The 15,185-nt window shown below is 40.3% G+C and overlaps 1 protein-coding gene across 27 annotated transcripts in view; it reads left to right on the plus strand.

Annotated features, from left to right (window-relative positions):
- The window catches only part of dlg2 (discs, large homolog 2 (Drosophila)), a 405,714-nt gene that overhangs the window by 378,877 nt on the left and 11,652 nt on the right, over nucleotides 1-15,185 (plus strand). For 21 of the 27 annotated variants that reach the window (XM_082960249.1, XM_082960252.1, XM_045693434.2 and 18 more), the window contains 5 exons: nucleotides 5,373-5,487; nucleotides 5,576-5,752; nucleotides 9,992-10,064; nucleotides 12,574-12,670; nucleotides 14,879-14,929. In XM_082960249.1, the coding sequence (XP_082816375.1) occupies nucleotides 5,373-5,487; nucleotides 5,576-5,752; nucleotides 9,992-10,064; nucleotides 12,574-12,670; nucleotides 14,879-14,929 (513 nt within the window). Of the gene's footprint in view, nucleotides 1-5,372; nucleotides 5,488-5,575; nucleotides 5,753-9,991; nucleotides 10,065-12,573; nucleotides 12,671-13,217; nucleotides 13,264-14,878; nucleotides 14,930-15,185 lie in introns of all 27 variants that reach the window. The other 6 variants (XM_082960254.1, XM_082960256.1, XM_082960253.1 and 3 more) reach the window with 1 other exon arrangement.

Consider the following 15,185-nt stretch of genomic DNA (forward strand, 5'->3'; position numbering starts at 1 on the left):
TGAGTAATTGCTTGTGTATCTGAGAGTTTTTGGCAGTGTATCAAACCTCTTCACTTAGTGAAGATTTAACTGAAAGTTGAAATACCGCTTTTGATCATTCAGAACCGCCTAACTATTAAACCAAGATGCAAGATGAATCGCTGGATATGCAAGTGTAAACAGAACCTCAAATCCCAATTCACAACATTTGAATCCTTCCTTCCACCACTACTTTACCCTTCCACAGCCTGCGGTGAACATTGTATTTCGTATTTCACTCTGCATGCACAGATGCATACCTCATTTCCATTCACCCCCCTCCTATATGGCTGTGACCGAATTATTATATTATGTCCTGGGTCATTATTGAATTTGTGTCCCTTGCCTTTGCAGCAATGAAAAACACGACAAATAGTTTCACGTCATACATGTTTTTTGTATTATTTTGTTTATGTTGAGCTGTTTATAAATAATAAATAATAAAACATAATATATAAAGTTCTTTATGCAAAGTTTAGAGCAGGCAAATTGGCTTGTCCCAATAATGATGAGTTGAGTTGTAGCGACATGTTTTGGGGATTTAGAGCTCTAAGTATTTCATATATTGTATAAAAACAAAGGTTGTGTCTCCTTTAGTTTCTTTGTAATGCACCAACTCTAGTAAATATAGAGACGAGAATTCAGTCACAGCCTGTCTTTCAGGTCTTGATACTATACCCCAGCTCACAGCCCTAAACCAATGCCCACTGTGCTTTTCTCCTGGTGTAAGACATGATCTCACATCATCCATCAACACATCCTATTCCATCCATCCACACATCCTTTTCTCACTGAATGCAGTTTCCTTTTTGCATTTTCTTCCCACCAAAAATGTCACTCTTCTTCCTAAATTGTGCTTGATAATGGCCAGATGTTCTAAACCTTTGTTCGAAGAGATATTTTTATTTATCTATTTAAGGCCAACCTTTAATTGTCTGTTTAATTCTTCATTCATTTCTACTTTTTTTTGTTTGGTTTTATTCCTTCTAAAAATAACAGACCAACATTGCATTGGTGCAAAAGCTTAGTATATGGCTAACAGAGAAAAAGTCATCATGATTCATGACACATTCAAGTACATGCAGAGAGGAAAAACTTTAGGTAGCACATACCATTAATGTTTTTTTTTTTTCAAAAATATATGTTAATACATTCTTTAAAAAATACATTTTTCTGATTGCTAAGTTTCATGTCCAAATTATCCCAAAGTGTCTAAAATGTATTGTGTAGCTCAATAAAGTTATAAAAATATGATTTACCCATAAAACAACAACAACAAAATCACAGATATTCACTTGCATTGTGAATAGCATACGGACACATCATAAGCCATGGAAAAAATGTTACAGAATTACAGAAATGTTGCTATAAAACTGCACACCACTGAAAGCATGGGTAAGGAAACCAATACAGTGCATTCGGAAAGTATTCAAACCCCTTCCCTTTTTCCACATTTTGTTATGTTACAAACTTATTCTGAAATGGATTAAATTAATGTTTTTCCTCATCGATCTACATACAATACCCCATAATGACAAAGTGAAAGCAGGTTTTTCAAAAATGTTGCAAATGTATAAAAAAAAGCAGATACCTTATTTACATAAGTATTCAGACCCTTTGGTATGATACTTTAAATTGAGCTCCAGTGCGTCCTGTTTCCATTGATGATCCTTGAGATGTTTATACAGCTTGATTGGAGTCCACCTGTGGTAAATTCAATTGATTGGACATGATTTGGAAAGGCACACACCTGCCGATATAAGGTCCTACAGTTGACAGTGCATGTCAGAGCAAAAACCAAGCTATGAGGTAAAAGGAATTGTCCGTAGAGCTCCAAGACAGGATTTTGTCGAGGCACAGATCTGGGGAAGGGTACCAAAACATTCTGCCGCATTGAAGGTCCCCAAGAACACGGTGGCCTCCACCATTCTTAAATGGAAGAAGTTTGGAACCACCAAGACTCTTCCTAGAGCTGGCCGCCCGGCCAAACTGAGCAATCAGGGGAAAAGGGCCTAGGTCAGGGAGGTGACCAACAACCTGATGGACACTCTGATAGAGCTCCAGAGTTCCTCTGTGGAGATGGGAGAACCTTCCAGAAGGACAACCATCTCTGCACCAATCAGGCCTTTATGGTAGGAGTGGCCAGACGGAAGCAACTCCTCAGTAAGGCACATGAGTTTGCCAAAAGGCACCTCAAGGAAGTTTGTCAAAAGGCACCTAAGGACTCTCAGACCATGAGAAACAAGATTCTCTGGTCTGGTGAAACCAAGGTTTAACTCTTTGGCCTGAATGCCAAGCGTGACATCTGGAGGAAACCTGGCACCATCCCTACGGGGAAGCATGGTGGTGGCAGCATCATGCTGTGGGGATGTTTTTCAGCGGCAGGGACTGGGAGACTAGTCAGGATAAAGGGAAAGATGAACAGAGCAAAGTACAGAGAGATGCTTGATGAAAAACTGCTCCAGAGCACTCAGGACCTCAGACTGGGGCAAAGGTTCACTCTCCAACAGGACAATAATCCTAAGCACACAGCTAAGACAACACAGGAGTGGCTTCAGGACAAGTCTGTCCTTGAGTGGCCCGGCCAGAGCCCGGACTTGAACCCAATAGAACATCTCTGGAGAGACCTGAAAATAGCTGTGCAGCGACGCTCCCCATCCAACCTGCCAGAGCTTGAGAGGACCTGCAGAGAAGAATGAGAGAAACTCCCCAAATACAGGTGTGCCAAGCTTGTAGCGTCATACTCAAGAAGACTCGAGGCTGTAATCGCTGCCACAGGTGCTTTAACTAAGTACTGAGTAAAGGGTCTGAATACTTATGTAAATATTATATTTCAGTTTTTTTTTATACATTTGCAAATACATTTTTTTTAAACTTGTTTTTGCTTTGTCATTATGGGGTATTGTGTGTAGGTTGATGAGGGAAAACAACTATTTAATACATTTTATAATAAGGGGTCTAAAAACTTTCCGAATGCACTGCAGCTGCATGACTGCTCAGGGTTGCAGATGCAACTGTTTTTCATTATGCTCCTTAGTAGCTCAGTTGGTAGAACATGGTGCTTTTATCGCCAGGCTGGTGGTTTTGATTCCTGGGACCACCCATACTTAAAACATATGCATGACTGTAAGTTGCTTTGGAGAAAAGGATCTGCTATATGGCATAATTATTATTATTATTATTATAAGTGGCGCAAAACAAGATTAGACAAATCTCAAATTAAAACGGTAGACTTGGCATCTTTGTCAAACTAAACAAAGATTAAGGAATGGCTCTTTCGACACTCAAAGGATTTTCTACAGATGACACGATTTTCCTCTGACACATTACAAGACCTGTATTAGAACCTCACATCTAGTTAGATCACTGAATATCTTTCTCTTTTTCTTTCTCTCTCTGCATCTGAGTATTGCAATGCCTGAATATGTCAACGCTGAGAACGGTCTTTCTGCTGGTTGTAATGTGCATCCTCATCTCTCTCCTTGAAGGCATAGCCTGGGGGAAGCATATTACATGTGTCTGGGAAGAAATTGGCTTTAAGACTCGCGGATTCCCTATTTGGATGATTTGTTGTGTTTGTGTCCATGTATTTTGTATGGAACCTTACTGATGTGAACTGTTCCAGGAGATGTTTTTTGTCCAATCTGAATAATGAACTCTCTCCGTCCAAACGTTAGTCTGATTGACTGGGTCATGCGCTCTCAGTCCTGCTTTAGCTGACTGCTATACCGAGGTATGTTGTGGGCTTTAGGCTGAAGTGAGTCTTTCTGCCTCATTAGCTGAATGGCTGCCCAGGGCTTCAGATACGACTTCTGCAGCAGTGTTTTATTACAAGGATAGTTCACCCAAATTATTATCTCACATATAATGACATATTTAGTTTCCTTACACTCAAATCAGTCTATGGACAAGAAGATACTTTTTGAGCTGGTTTACCTAGCCACGGTCACCAACCGCTGACTCACATCCAAATAATTTAAGTAACTTCAAAGCTACACAGTCCCTTTCAGAGACGTTGTGATTATTTGGTCTGGTAGGGGGCTTTGAGCCTTTCTTCCAATGCCATCACAGTAGGTTTCATGAGATAGTATTAGCATTATGTTAGCATTTTGGGGTCAAAATGTAATTAAACCGCTGGCTTCAATGTTTTTATATATATATAATATATATAGACTATATATATAGACTTGGCATCTTATATATATCATCCCCAAACTTTATATAGAGGTGGTGTCATGACAAGTTTCAAATTGATGGAGCAAAGTGGCATGGAGTTCAATGGATTTCAATTTTTCTCTGCATTGTTGAAAAGGGCATCGTAAGTAAGTAAGTAATTCACTGTCTACACCTGTTTTACGAAGCATGTAACATTTAAATAAGATTTTAGGTTTTTGTGGATGTTTGGTTTGGATGGGAAGAAGCATGGGGCTTCGACTATCTGGAGAGCAACATTTTAGAGGACTATCTGAGCTTTCTGTACTGCATGTGCCCTTCAGACACTGTCTCTAACATTGTCTGCTTTCTGTACAATATGTCGAGAATGTCACCTTGCGTAGGGTGTGGTGGAGGGAGGGGGAATTTGCAGGGGGACTCTCAGAGCTGTAAACAGAGCATTCACTCAATAGGACAGTGTAAGGTGAAGTTTCCCAAGATGCTGATCTTGGGTCAGTTCTACATTTTTCCCACTACGGCTTGGATTGGGGAGGATAAGTTGATCCTTCATCTGTACATAGGGGATTTTTACCCCCTGAGCCAATAGGACTGCCATTATCGAACCTGTTCTCTGTCCAAAAGCGAGAGACAGATTCGACAAGGCAAATCACTGGGAATGCACTTCCTAAGCAACAGTAAAGGATCGTTAATATTTACCAAAGCATTTAAATGTTATGATAGGCATATTGACGTCTTCATTCAACTTATTACATTTAAGAAATAAAAATATATTTAAAAACTTTTGGACACATTTATATCGGGAAACAAAATCAGCTATTACAATATTTTTTTGCATAAAAATACATGCCAATATCAGTGATATTTTTACATAGTAATACTGTACATACATCAACCAATATAAAGCAGTTGAAAACATTGGTTCTGTCCATTGAAATGTAAGCATTTAAACAAATATAATATTTTTGTTTTTACTGATGCACACTAAACGTCACAATAATCCTTTACGCATGCATCCCAAATGGCACCCTATTCCCTACATAGTACACTACTTTTGACCAGGGCCAACCTAGGTTACTGTTCTGAACAGATTCCCCCGTTTTTTCCATTGCAGTGTAGGGCAGTATACATTGAGTGTAAAACGGAGCGTTATTGTACTCCTGGGTGTTGTCTTTCCCTTGCAGAGTACGGGCGCTTCGAGGCCAAAATCCATGATCTGCGGGAACAGATGATGAACCACAGCATGAGCTCTGGGTCCGGATCCCTCCGAACCAATCAGAAACGCTCCCTTTACGTCAGGTGGGTCTCTTTTGGACTGTCATCCCGAAGAGATAGCATTTACCGTAATAATTATATAATAGTATGTCTCCTTCTGTTACCATCACAGAGCACAGTTTGACTATGAGAAGGCCAAAGACAGTGGCCTCCCTAGCCAAGGCCTCAGCTTTAGATACGGGGACATCCTCCACGTCATCAACGCCTCAGACGATGAATGGTGGCAGGCCCGGAGGGTGACCCCCGATGGGGACAGCGAGGAGATGGGGGTCATCCCCAGCAAGAGGAGGTGAGTGTTGGATGTGCTAAACTAAACTGTAACGTGGTTGACCAAAAGGCTAACTTCTGATCCGGGGAGACAGTGGACTTTTTACGTCCCTACCTGTTCGCAAATTTGCTTGAGAGATGCTAAAAAAAATGTATGTTCCCGCAATAAAAAATAACATTGGGTGTATCATTTTACTGCAAGAAATACTTCATTCTACACAAGCTATACTGAACAAAAATATAAACGCAACATGTAACAACTTCATAGATTTGACTAAGTTACAGTTAATATAAAGAAATCAGTCAATTGAAATAAATAAATTAGGCCTTAATTGATGGATTTCACATGACTGGTAATACAGATATGCATCTGTTGGTCACAGATACCTAAAGTAGGGGCATGAAACAGAAAACCAGTCGGTATCTGGTGTGACCACCATTTGCCTCATGCAGCACTACACATCTCCTTTGCATAGAGTTTGTAGCGGTATTGTTAGAGAGGGGTAAAGAAAGCTTTTTGTTTGGGCGACTGGCAGGTATTAACCCTGCCGAAAGGAAAAGAGTAGGATAGATACCGCAACCAGACACACACATCAGCAAAAGTGACTGGCTAGAGCAGACCTGGGCAAAAGCCGACCCGGGCCGTATGTGGCCCGTGACCTGATTCAGTATGGCCCTCGGAATCATGCTCAGATCACATGAAGAATTTGCGATAGTAAAGTTTGGAAAAACGTATTTGTTATTCAAATATAAAGCCCAACGAATACTCGCCTTTGTGTAATGATTTAACTACCACCGCTTGTGGGACATTTATTTTAAAGGCACGTATATATAAACAACTACACGAGGACAGACAGTGACTGACAGGCTGACACACGTCACAGTTACAAATAGTAGCTAGCTAGAAATTGCGAACAAAAAATGAATTTTTCCAAAGAAAAGGAAAGTAGACAGTGAATGTAGGGTGTTCCAGCAAGAGTGGACATCGAAATATTTCTCAAATCTTATTTGTCACATACACATGATTAGCAGATGTTAATGCGAGTGTAGCGAAATGCTTTCTTTGTTGAGGTATCTGGGGAAAGCTGTGTGCTTAGTGTGGAAAGCGTCGCAGTCTTGAAAGACTACAACTTGTCCCGACACTTCCAGACGTAGCATGCAGAGAAATATAGGAATATGTCTTCTGAGCAGGGGGCAAGAGCATCGAAAGAGTTGCTTTCTCAGTTGAAAAAAAGCAGCAAGGACTTTTCACGAAACGGCATTCAGCAAACGACGGAATTGCGAGAGCTAACGTTAGCTACAGTATGCACTGTCCCACAAAATTGCTAAACATAGCAAGCCATTCGCTGAGGGCGAATTCATTAAATAATGTTTAATTGACTCTGCAGCAATACTTTGCCCCGACAAGAAAGAGCTGTTTGAAAATGTTCCCTGCCAAGACGAACAGTGACACGGCGTATTGAGGACATCGCAGAGCATATGGAACAACAGTTGAACGACAAGGTAAAGGATTTCACCTATTTCACCTTGGCCCTGGATGAGAGCAGTGATGCACGTGACACGGCGCAGTTGTTGATATTCTTACGAGGCATAACCGCAGAGGAGCTGGCTTCAGTGTCGTCAGTGAAGAGCACAACCACAGGGAAAGATTTATTGGAGGAGGTTATTAAGTGTGGGGCAAAGCTGGGACTGAGTTTTGAGAAGTTATCCAGTGTGACCAAAGGAATACAAGATCAAGTAGCTGAGCTGAACCCAGATCAGAACATTCTTTTCCTGCGTTGCATTATATATCAGGAGGCGCTCTGTAAATGTGTTCTGAAAATGAGCCATATTGTGGATACAGTCACTAAAGTGTTCAACTTCATGAGCAGAATCTTTAAACCACAGGCAGCTTGTCTCACTGTTGGAAGAGACAGAATCTGGTCATGCAGATCTCCCCTACCACACAAACGTGAGATGGGAGAGTTTGAGGAAAGTGCTTAAAAGGGTGTGGGACCTGAAGTTGAGATTGCTGAGTTTTTGCAAATGAAAGGAAAATATGTGGATTTACCTCAACTGCAAGATAGAGAATGGTGGGCAGATTTTTTTTTTTCTTCGCCGTGGACATCATGGCCCTCATGAATGAACTGAATTCCAAACTACAAGGGACGGGCCTTTTTGCACATCAGATGTACAGCCTTGTCAAAGCCTTCAAAGGAAAATTACTCTTCCTGACCAGCCAAGTAGAAGCCAACAATCTCACCCACCTTCCGACATTACTAGTCTGTTCCCTATCAGATGACCAACGGGAGAAGTATACATCGCTGCTGCATGCTTTGAACGGTGAGTTTTCTCGTCGTTTTGAGGATTTCAAAGTGTTGGAAAATGACATGCTGTTGGTTTCCTCTCCTTTCACCTTCAATGTGGATAACGCTCCCACTGACCTGCAACTTGAGCCTATCGATCTTCAGTTTGATGCTGTGATTGGAGAACTATTCAAAACAATGTCACTGATGAGGTTCTATGCATCTTTCGATGAACAAAACTTTCCAACGATTAGGAGTCATGCTCAGATGTTTGTACTGTTTGGGTCAACCTATGAATGTGAACAGACATTTTCAGGGATGAAATATAACAAGTCAAGGCACAGATCATCTCTTACTGACTCTCACCTCTCAGCAATCCTGCGCATAGCGACGTCAGAAACTATACCTGACTTCACTCCTCTAGTCAATGCCCATCAGAGACTTCACTCCTCACGCTGATTGAGTAGTTTAAATGTAATGTTGAGCTCTCTCTCTTTCTTGTGTTTTTGTAAACACCCGTTAACAAGAGTTCTGTCCGTGGTGCTGAATGCACAGTGTACTTTTCCCTCCATGTACTTCATTGCATGTTTAATAATGAAAATACCTACCAAAAGGACAACATGGATGTGGTTTATTTCTGTGCATGTTAAAAAAGTAAAATAAGTTGCATATCTGGATGTGATTTACAGTAAATATATCTGTCAACACAGTCATACACATGATGTATAATCCTGTAATATGATTCTGGCCCGCGATGGCAAAAATATATTATAATGTGGCACTCCATGGGAAATAATTGCCCATGCCTAGGGTGTAGCCTGTTTTCCAGATAGCCAGTAGAGAGAAAGGATAAGACACACCATCTAAACACACGTTACAGCACGGGGTAACCCAACCAATAATACCTCATACAAGAATAATAGCAGAGCAATTCAAAGGCAACATTCAACTCTCTGGCAACAGCTCTGGTGAACATTCCTGCAGTCACCATGCCAACTGCACGCTCCCTCAAAACTTGAGACATCTGTGGCATTGTATTGTGTGACAAAACTGCACATTTTAGAGTGGCCTTTCATTGTCCCCAGCACAAGGTGCACCTGTGTAATGATCATGCGGTTTAATCAGCTTCTTGATATGCCACACCTGTCAGGTGGCTGTATTAGCTCGGCAAAGGAGAAACGCTCACTAACAGGGATGTAAACAAGTTTGTGCACAAAATTTGAGAGAAATACGATTTTTTTGCTTATGGAAAATTTCTGGGATCTTTTATTTCAGCTCATGAAACATGGGGCCAACACTTTACATGTTGCATTTATATTTTTGTTCAGTGTAGCTCTTTTATTAGCAAGCACAGCTGAGAAATGAACACAAGGCTGAACAGAGATATATTGGTATATGACTTGAGAGATTATATTGGCCTACAGTCTCCAGGCCTAAAGCATTCAGTTACCAGTCCATTTATCTAAAGTTCAAAGGTGTGATAGGTTCAGAAGCGCCTCTGCCTATGCGCTGTGTGTAGGGCCACTGACCACGGGGGGTTCTGTCGGGTCTCAACTTACTGTTGAGATAGCATAGTAGAATAGACAACATGAAATTTAGCACATCAGCAGCTTTCCTCTTGTCAGTTACTGACAGTCAATCAATTAGCCAATGTCAACTAACATTTTATAGATTGCTAGGTAAGTTAGTCTAGCCAGTTATCTAAACTTTGTTGTCATTATGTCCGTATTATTGACCGGATAGGCAAGGCACGTGCCCAGGGGCCCTGACTTCCATATGAATATGGCGTAAGTCATGGTGAAATGTGTAGAACTTCAGGGACTAAACTTTAAAACTGCAACATTTTCTCTCTGCCCCATGGAGGGGGGGCTTTTTGGTAGACTGAGTGAAGCCCCACAAAATGACAAGCAAATCAATTGCAGGAAAATCCACTCTATGATATTTTTTTTTACATGTGTCTTTCCTTGCACTGGCAGGGTTGAGAGGAAAGAACGAGCACGTCTAAAGACAGTGAAGTTCAATGCCAAACCCGGAATCGATTCAAAAGCGGTAAGTGCTAAGATCTTATACTAAGGACTGGCAAGTCAACTTAACTTTTGAAGACATTTTCCGAAATGGAAATGCTTGTAAACCCACATATCAAATAAATTCCGTTGTTGAGTAGAAAAAGTAGCCTATAAACTTAGTTTTTATCTGAATTAATGTGAAATTAATCAGATTACCTTCACATTAGGAGAGGTTGTGATAGTCTTTTATGGCCATCTATAGTATTAGCCTGAGGTCTCTCTGCCTGAGTGGAAAAGACATCAACACATCTCTACTGGCTGGCCCCTCTCCCTGACAGCTTTCCCTCACAGCCCTGACCCTAAATAACATTTCACATTAGATAATTAGATTGGTTTTAATGAAGCATTAGAGGATATTCTTTTCATTTCATGAAACTCCCAGCCTCTGCAGAAGCCAAATTACCATACTTCGTACTCTTATTCCATTTTGGACATAACAGCAGGACATTCAGCCGTGTTCATCAATGTTTTTGCCTACCTATGTTACAAGTAAAGAGAAGATTTTGGTTTGTATTTGCTGCACTCTTATTTAAAAGGGTTCCAATAGGTTTTGGAGGGTTAGGCCATACAAATGTATTTAAATGTTTAACAGATGCCCCTCTTGTTTATTTTTCAAAAGTACAATAAATTTTTTTTTGAATAGTTGTACTGACAAATTGCAACTAAAATAATGTCCTCAAGCTTCCAGTAAGAAAATGCACAACTTCCTCTTAGATTATGGCTGAACTTTGCCTCTTTTAGCCTCCTAAAGAGGCTAAAATCTCTTGATTTGGTCACTAGGTGTTGAACTAAGGTCGATATAGTATTTGAACAAGAAGGTCCACTTTTGTATTTATTTTATTTGCTTGCGTGCCTCACTTTTAGAAAAAAAAAAAAATCTGTTTAACATTTTATTACATTTGTATGGCCTTAGGGTCTACCCAGAACCCTTTTCATCTGAATAAGCTTGTCTGTTGGGCAAGTATCCATGCCAATGCCATAACTAGCTCTGAATGTGTGTCTTGTAAAGCAGACTTTTGAAACATGAAATGGTCCCTGTATTTTGATGTGGCTCTGGGCCAAACTTTCAGCACTAATGGGCTAAGAAGCAGGATTTCTCCAGCAGTTGTGTCAATACAATAATTATTTTACAGTCTGTGACTTGCATAACTGATCAGGTTTAAATCCCTAAAGGGGTGAATACTTTTTGTAGGCTGTATGCATCGTTTACAGCATGTCCTTTTACAGCTATGATTAATAGCAATAGGACACTAAGTATGCGTCCCAAAAGACATCATATTCCATATATAGCGCACTACTTTTGACCAGAGCCCTATGTGTGTAATATCAGAAATGGTACATATTCTGAGCACACATTGCAGTAGTAGCATTGCTGTATCCTTCTCAATTGTAAATTAACACGATAATTAGTCTGTCACAGATGTTACCTACGTGAACAAATATGCCAGTATGTCGATCCTTATGATACCCCTGTGTAAGAACCACAACCACTGTGATACATGATACAGCTTACTACTCTCACTACTTGATACAATTCTCAACTGTTATGCACACCTTAATCCACCCATTGGACACGCTTATTTCCAGCTGACAGTTAGAGCCAAATGTATCAAACACATGCGGTTCAGGCTGCTATTGAACCAGTTGCGGTGGTCATTGCAAAGATTATACCTTTTTAGAATGGATTCATGAAGTACATGTCTGCAAACGAGTATCCGCCGCAGATAAACACTACAACTGCTATTCCTTCAGTCTCCTCCACGCTGCTTCCCAAGCTTCTGAAACGGCGCTACTCACAACTTCTCTCCTTTTTGAAAAAAAAAGTGTCATCATTTTAGCTCCTAGAACTCCCAACCGCCATGGCATGGGATCTCATCCCTCCACCTCCCGAAGTTCTAACCTGCATGATTGTTGGGACAGTCATTTGTGTCACAGCCATGTTCCTTATTTCATAGCATGATCCTGGTAACGTGTTTGCTGCATGGCATACCACATATCGGCATTTATGTGTGTTTTCTTTTCAACACCTGTTCTGTTGTTTTTGTTTTATTTTCAAGTGTTTTGAGAATGTTTCGGGTGCAATTATGGCACATGAAGTAAATGATGGCAGATATTGCTGTGTAATGCTTCTCTATCACAAATTGAGTCATTTTGACAGTGTTATTGTCAAACCGCATCTTTGTTATTGCAATTTGAATTTGTAAAACAATATGAGAGTTTTGTAAAATGTCTTGATTAATTTATTGAATATTTTCTTTGCAAAATCAACAACATTCAAAAAGGATTAGGCTACTGTAATTCAACCCTGCTTTGAGGGATGAATCAGCTAGTGTAGCATCAGTACTGTAATGTCAGTCATGTGTAACATTTTTGGTGACCACGCCATCAATTCTTCATGTCCCACATATTGCAGCTAGTTGGTTTGTCAGCATGAATGTGGCAACAATTAGAGCTCCCTGTTTGCCCCACCCCATGCTTTCTTTCCTCCACAGTCATTCAATGACAAGCGTAAAAAGAACCTCATCTTTACACGAAAGTTCCCATTCTACAAGAACGAGCTGGGTGAGCAGGATGGCAGTGATTCCGAACGTAAGTACTGTAGGCTCGAACATACTCACACATACAGGAACACTGACACAGGTACATATAGGTGATACATAGGTGCGTTGTCGACGTGTGCAGGCCCCCCTCCTATCTTTTTTTTTCTCTCTTGGCTCTGGTGGAGTGATGGCATCTGGGAGCTCAAGTCAGGATCTGCCTTTGTCAAGCACTGAGCAGTCACCAGTGGTTCCTCAAAACTTCCCCCAGGGTTCATCTATCATGTTCCCCCCCTTATCTGATATGACCTAAAAAAAATAAACGTATTTTTAATTACAGCATGTGAGTTTTACTGAAAGGGGTGATATAAGAGAACTGAAACTGTACTGGTGCTGAGCTAGTTAGGACCGGTTTAGGCTGGTCGTCTGGTGTCTGCACAGTGTCTGAACTGAGACAGATGATCTGAGCTGGACTAACCAATCTTGCCTTTCAGAATTTCACCGTTTCACCTCTTTAATGCCACTTACCTCTTCCTTCCTCCTTTCCGGCTATCCTTGCCTTCTCTCCTTGTCTTTGCTCTCTTGGGACGGCCATGTAGGACATCCCAGGAATAGGTGATGACGGGTATGGGACAAAGACGCTGAGTAAGTTGGTTTAGGAATGGTCCTGTCTGCTCAGTCAAACAAAACTCCCATCCCCCCCAAAACATTTCCCTTTTGAGTTTGGGCTTGTTTCCTCCCTCTTTGTTTTTTCGCTACCTTATTAACTCTTTTTGATAGCCTGTTTGCATGCTGCAGTATCACGACTCACTTTGGGACCTGATTGTCTTCATTTCTGTCACCTCCTAACATTAAGATTGTTTGCATGACACAAAAAAAGACAATGTGTTTAAGTCTGTAAATAAATGTACGTTTATAGTAAATCTCTCTCTCTTTCTAGAACAGACAGGTGTTATCTGTTTGGATATACACTGGTCATCTGAATGGGATCAGCTCTTTTTAGGCTGGCATGCTAAGGGGTTCTTACTGTCAATGCTATGTATATTTGTGCTTTTTAATTATCTCACTTATAGTACATGTTGAATGTTTCTCCATGGAATGAGTTTGACACATTGCCTTGTTGAATCCCACGAAAAGAAAGCTGTTCTTGTCTCCCATTTCTTTTTATTTTACTGCGACAATAATGAACACCCACCTGTGTAACATTTGCTTTCTCCTCTTATTTTTATATAACTATTATATATTATTATTGATGTTATGTTGAGTCCAAATCCCGGGATCAGAGTACAAATAGATGCAGAACAAAATCATGTTAGTACTGTCTTGAGTTTCATATGAAATAAATAAAAAGGCAACAATTATGTGAAGTAGATTATAAAAAGTGTCAATTACAGTAAAACTATGGCTAGTATGGGGGGAATTTTGATGTTGGCTGTGTTTTGTGCATACTAACCAATTAACGTAACATGCCGTCTCAAAGAAGCACCAACTGTGAGCTGCCAGATAACAGTTCATATAGATTTTATAGGTGTTATGCTGAGGCCTTCAAACTGAAGCAGGGCACTTGGTGTGCTATAGTAGAAGGATCAATTAATCGTGGCAAAGAGGGGTTTTTTAGGTTTGAGACAAGCGCACAATGTGTTCATCCTCCTGCGAGCTATAGTCGTGACCTAAATTAAATTAGGCCTATATTGACAGTCTTTTGACTAAAGAATCTGATTTGATGTCATATTATTTAAGTGAATGAACAAGTAATGCAATGAAGTGACCAATATATCACCATAGTCATAACTTGACTGATGGTCTAGGGTTCCTTTTTGAGGTCCATATGGCAGTCCCTACCAGCTGTAGTTTGATTATCCACTCAGTACACTCATTTGTGGCCACGGCTCTAAATCAAAACGCATCCACAGGTTGTAATTTCAGACGAGAGAAAAGAACCTCCGAGTTTCTTTGTTGTAAAATGTATACTTGAAAAGCCTGTTTGCATAGTGCAACAGAGTCACAATTCACTTCAAAAGCATTATAAACTCTCTCAATCCCTATTTTTAGTATGGTGAAGTCACAATTTACACCAAGAGTGTTTTCATTGCAAGTATCTATTCACTACTTTACTCATCCAGATTGACATTTCTCCTGTCGTTAGACACTTGATCATGAGAATAAGCATGAACATGTATATCATGTTTGTTTTAGTAACCGTTTTCTGTTTTATAGTAACTATTTTAGTAACTGTTTTCTTATTGTTTCATGTCACCAGGGAGTCAAGAGGACATGATTCTCTCTTATGAGCCTGTCATTCGACATGAGAGTGAGTACTCCAATCTTTCACCAAAGCGGTCCTTGTTAATGCCACAGCACTTTTTCAGTCAGTGAAACATTAGCCACTTACACATTGTCAGGCTATATCCATGTGAGCCAATGTGTACTAGTGCCACAAGGTTTTAAAATCCAGATATAAAACAATTGATGACTTCCTGTTAACTCCTGCAGGAAGATTCAGGCAAGATTCAACAAGTTCTTCCATACTAGTTATTTATAGGAAGTAATCACTTGTTGAGTCTCTA

The sequence above is a fragment of the Salmo salar genome, chromosome 13 (genome assembly GCF_965601325.2).
Source record: "Salmo salar chromosome 13, fSalSal1, whole genome shotgun sequence".
NCBI classification, from domain to species: Eukaryota; Metazoa; Chordata; class Actinopteri; order Salmoniformes; family Salmonidae; genus Salmo; species Salmo salar.